This window comes from Poromitra crassiceps (genome assembly GCF_964638095.1).
Source record: "Poromitra crassiceps genome assembly, chromosome: 8".
In the NCBI taxonomy this organism is placed as follows: Eukaryota; Metazoa; Chordata; class Actinopteri; order Beryciformes; family Melamphaidae; genus Poromitra; species Poromitra crassiceps.
Window position 1 is genome coordinate 43,367,411 of NC_139629.1, and position 2,500 is coordinate 43,369,910.

General features: G+C 37.4%; 1 protein-coding gene across 1 annotated transcript in view; it reads right to left on the minus strand.

Moving 5' to 3' along the window:
* Nucleotides 1–139: 139 nt before the first annotated feature.
* LOC310781064 (large neutral amino acids transporter small subunit 1-like) overlaps nt 140–2,500 on the minus strand; it is a 13,187-nt gene continuing 10,826 nt past the window's right edge. The window contains exons 10-11 of the mRNA XM_083641600.1: nt 2,348–2,500; nt 140–1,293 (exon numbers count right to left, since the gene is read on the minus strand). The exon at nt 2,348–2,500 is cut by the window's right edge and continues 22 nt beyond it. Of these exons, the coding sequence (XP_083497726.1) occupies nt 1,226–1,293; nt 2,348–2,500 (221 nt within the window). The 3' untranslated portion in view covers nt 140–1,225. The remainder of the gene's footprint in view (nt 1,294–2,347) is intronic.

Genomic DNA, 2,500 nt, shown 5'->3' on the forward strand with positions numbered 1-2,500 from the left:
AAAGTAAAAAAAAATTAAGGTATGTTCCTTCCGGAAAAAAAATATGTCACTAAATTTGCAACGTTCATTCTGGTCTGACCAAAATAATAATAATAATAAAAAAAAAAAAAGGTACAAAATGGTAGTAATGTTGGAGAACATCAGCACTGACACAGCTGGCACAGGATAACAGGTACACACAATACAAATACTAACACAACAATGGGCTTTGCTGACTACGACTACTAAAATCATATCTACAGAGGAATCAAGTTGCTAACAATATGTAATGCCACCGAAACAGTTGCTGGTATCCACTGTCATTTCATCAAATATCTCACGTAGGAACGGACACTGAACTCGTTTGGTTTTTAAATGAAATGTACAGAGACTCGACTGATACAAGCTGACCTGCCTCACAGTAACAATCTTAAGGCAACACTTCATCCACCACATCATACGTCACTTGGCACAAATGTGCTTTAACTGTATTGTGCTGCGTTCAGGGACATTTGACGATGAATTTGACGGATTTGTAAATGAATTAAAATGTGGAAATGCCTGGTTATGTTATATTTTAAAAATCCATATGAATTATAGTATACAACAACAACAACTATACAACGAAGTATAGAATAGACTAGTATAAATTATTGTTATACCGATAAATTCCAAACTTGACCGGACATCCTTAACTGAAGCAACGTGATAATCCCTCCTTTCAACTCAGCACGCACACTATAGCTAGTTTAACTATTAACTTGTATGCTTTAGCCTAGCAACAAACTTGTACGTTTCAGGCCACTACAGTCCTTTGTATGTAGCTGCTGAGGCTGTTTACAGTATAGTTAATTATGTGCCTATGACAATCAGTCATATTTTCACATGAGTGCATGATTCTCCATTAATAACTAACATGCATGATATATGTATGTTCAAATATTAAAGGAGATATAAATGTCAAACAGGATCAAAAGCACTGAAAAGTGTTAGTAAGACTAAGTGGTAAATGTATATGCCAAAAGCTGATGAGGATTAGAATGAGTTTCTAGAAGGAGGGTTAGAGGAGAAGCTACATGTTGAAAATGTTCCTAAAAGTGGCCTACACACTTTGTACACAAGAACATACATTCATGTCAACTCCACTTCAGCATAGAATCACAAAGAAAGAGTGAATGAATGTAAACAGGTGGGTAATGCTGCAATGAAAACCTTGACTCAGTCCTGGATCTAGATAGCTCTGGCGTTAGTCCGCCGCCTCCCTCTCCTCAGGAACCGACATGAAGATCTTCTGACAGAACATGGTGAAGATTCCTGAGAAGAGACGACTCATCACATTAGTCACTTCTAGGGGTGTCACGATACACTAATTTCACGATACGATACGATACACGATATTGGGTTCACGATAACGATACGATACGATATTTTAACAATATTCTTTTTAACAAAAGTAAATAATTTTTATGTATTTATTTATCATTTATTTAACCATGTGAGTCCCGTTGAAATCGAAACCTCTTTTCAAGGGAGCCCTGGGAAAATACTGGAAAAATAGTCTTTCATTTGAAATACACAAAATACAAAACAAATGCTGTTTTTGGAAATTGTTATTATAATAACTATAAAACAACATGGAAGATAATGCTTCTCTTGCAATAGAATGTGTCACACTGTCACAAACTAAATGTTTGTTGCATGGTGAAAGAAAAATAAAGTATACAATCTATTTCTTAAATAACTCATGCTCAATGGTCCCTAAACTTATGTAATCTTATGTACCCCTTGAGCTGTTTTGCCATGCCAGTAGTAGTCTACCCCCTCACTCATGCGTGTTGATTCTGCTAAAAAAAAAAAAAAATTTTTTAACGATATCATTTTTTTCTGACGATACGCATATCGTGACGTTTCGATATCGCGATATATCGTGCGACGAAATATCGTGACACCCCTAGTCACTTCTGTTCCTTTTGGCTAGGGTACTCCGGGCCACAAATGACATCACTGGTCCACAACTCAAATCAACTCTCAATAACTGTCAAACTAAATGAATGCCTGCCAAACTGTTTATTTTATTTTTTTGATACTGTATGTGTGAGATCATGTGCAAAATAAATCGGCGTTGTGTTTCGCTGAAGTTCTCCTTTAATGGTGGATCTTATGAAATGCTAGCTAGAGCAACACCTTGGTTTGACTCCTTTGCACCAAGTATATAAACAAACCAAAAGTATCATTGCCCACAGCTGTAGTTCAGCAGCTAGCATTACAAGAATTCCATAACAAACTCTCATGAATGTGTCTCCAACCTCGCCTGGACCGTAGCGAATAAATAGACAAAGACTCTATAAAAACAAGATGTCTTGCTCACCCAGCATCTTCTTGACCACGTGGGGTTTCTTCCACTTGTAGCCCAGCAGGTAGGCCGGGATGCCTGTGAGAATGATGCCGCTGCCTATCAGGCACTCAAAGGGAGCTGCCCAAAAGGATACCACGATCATGAAGACACAACCCAAAACAAAAG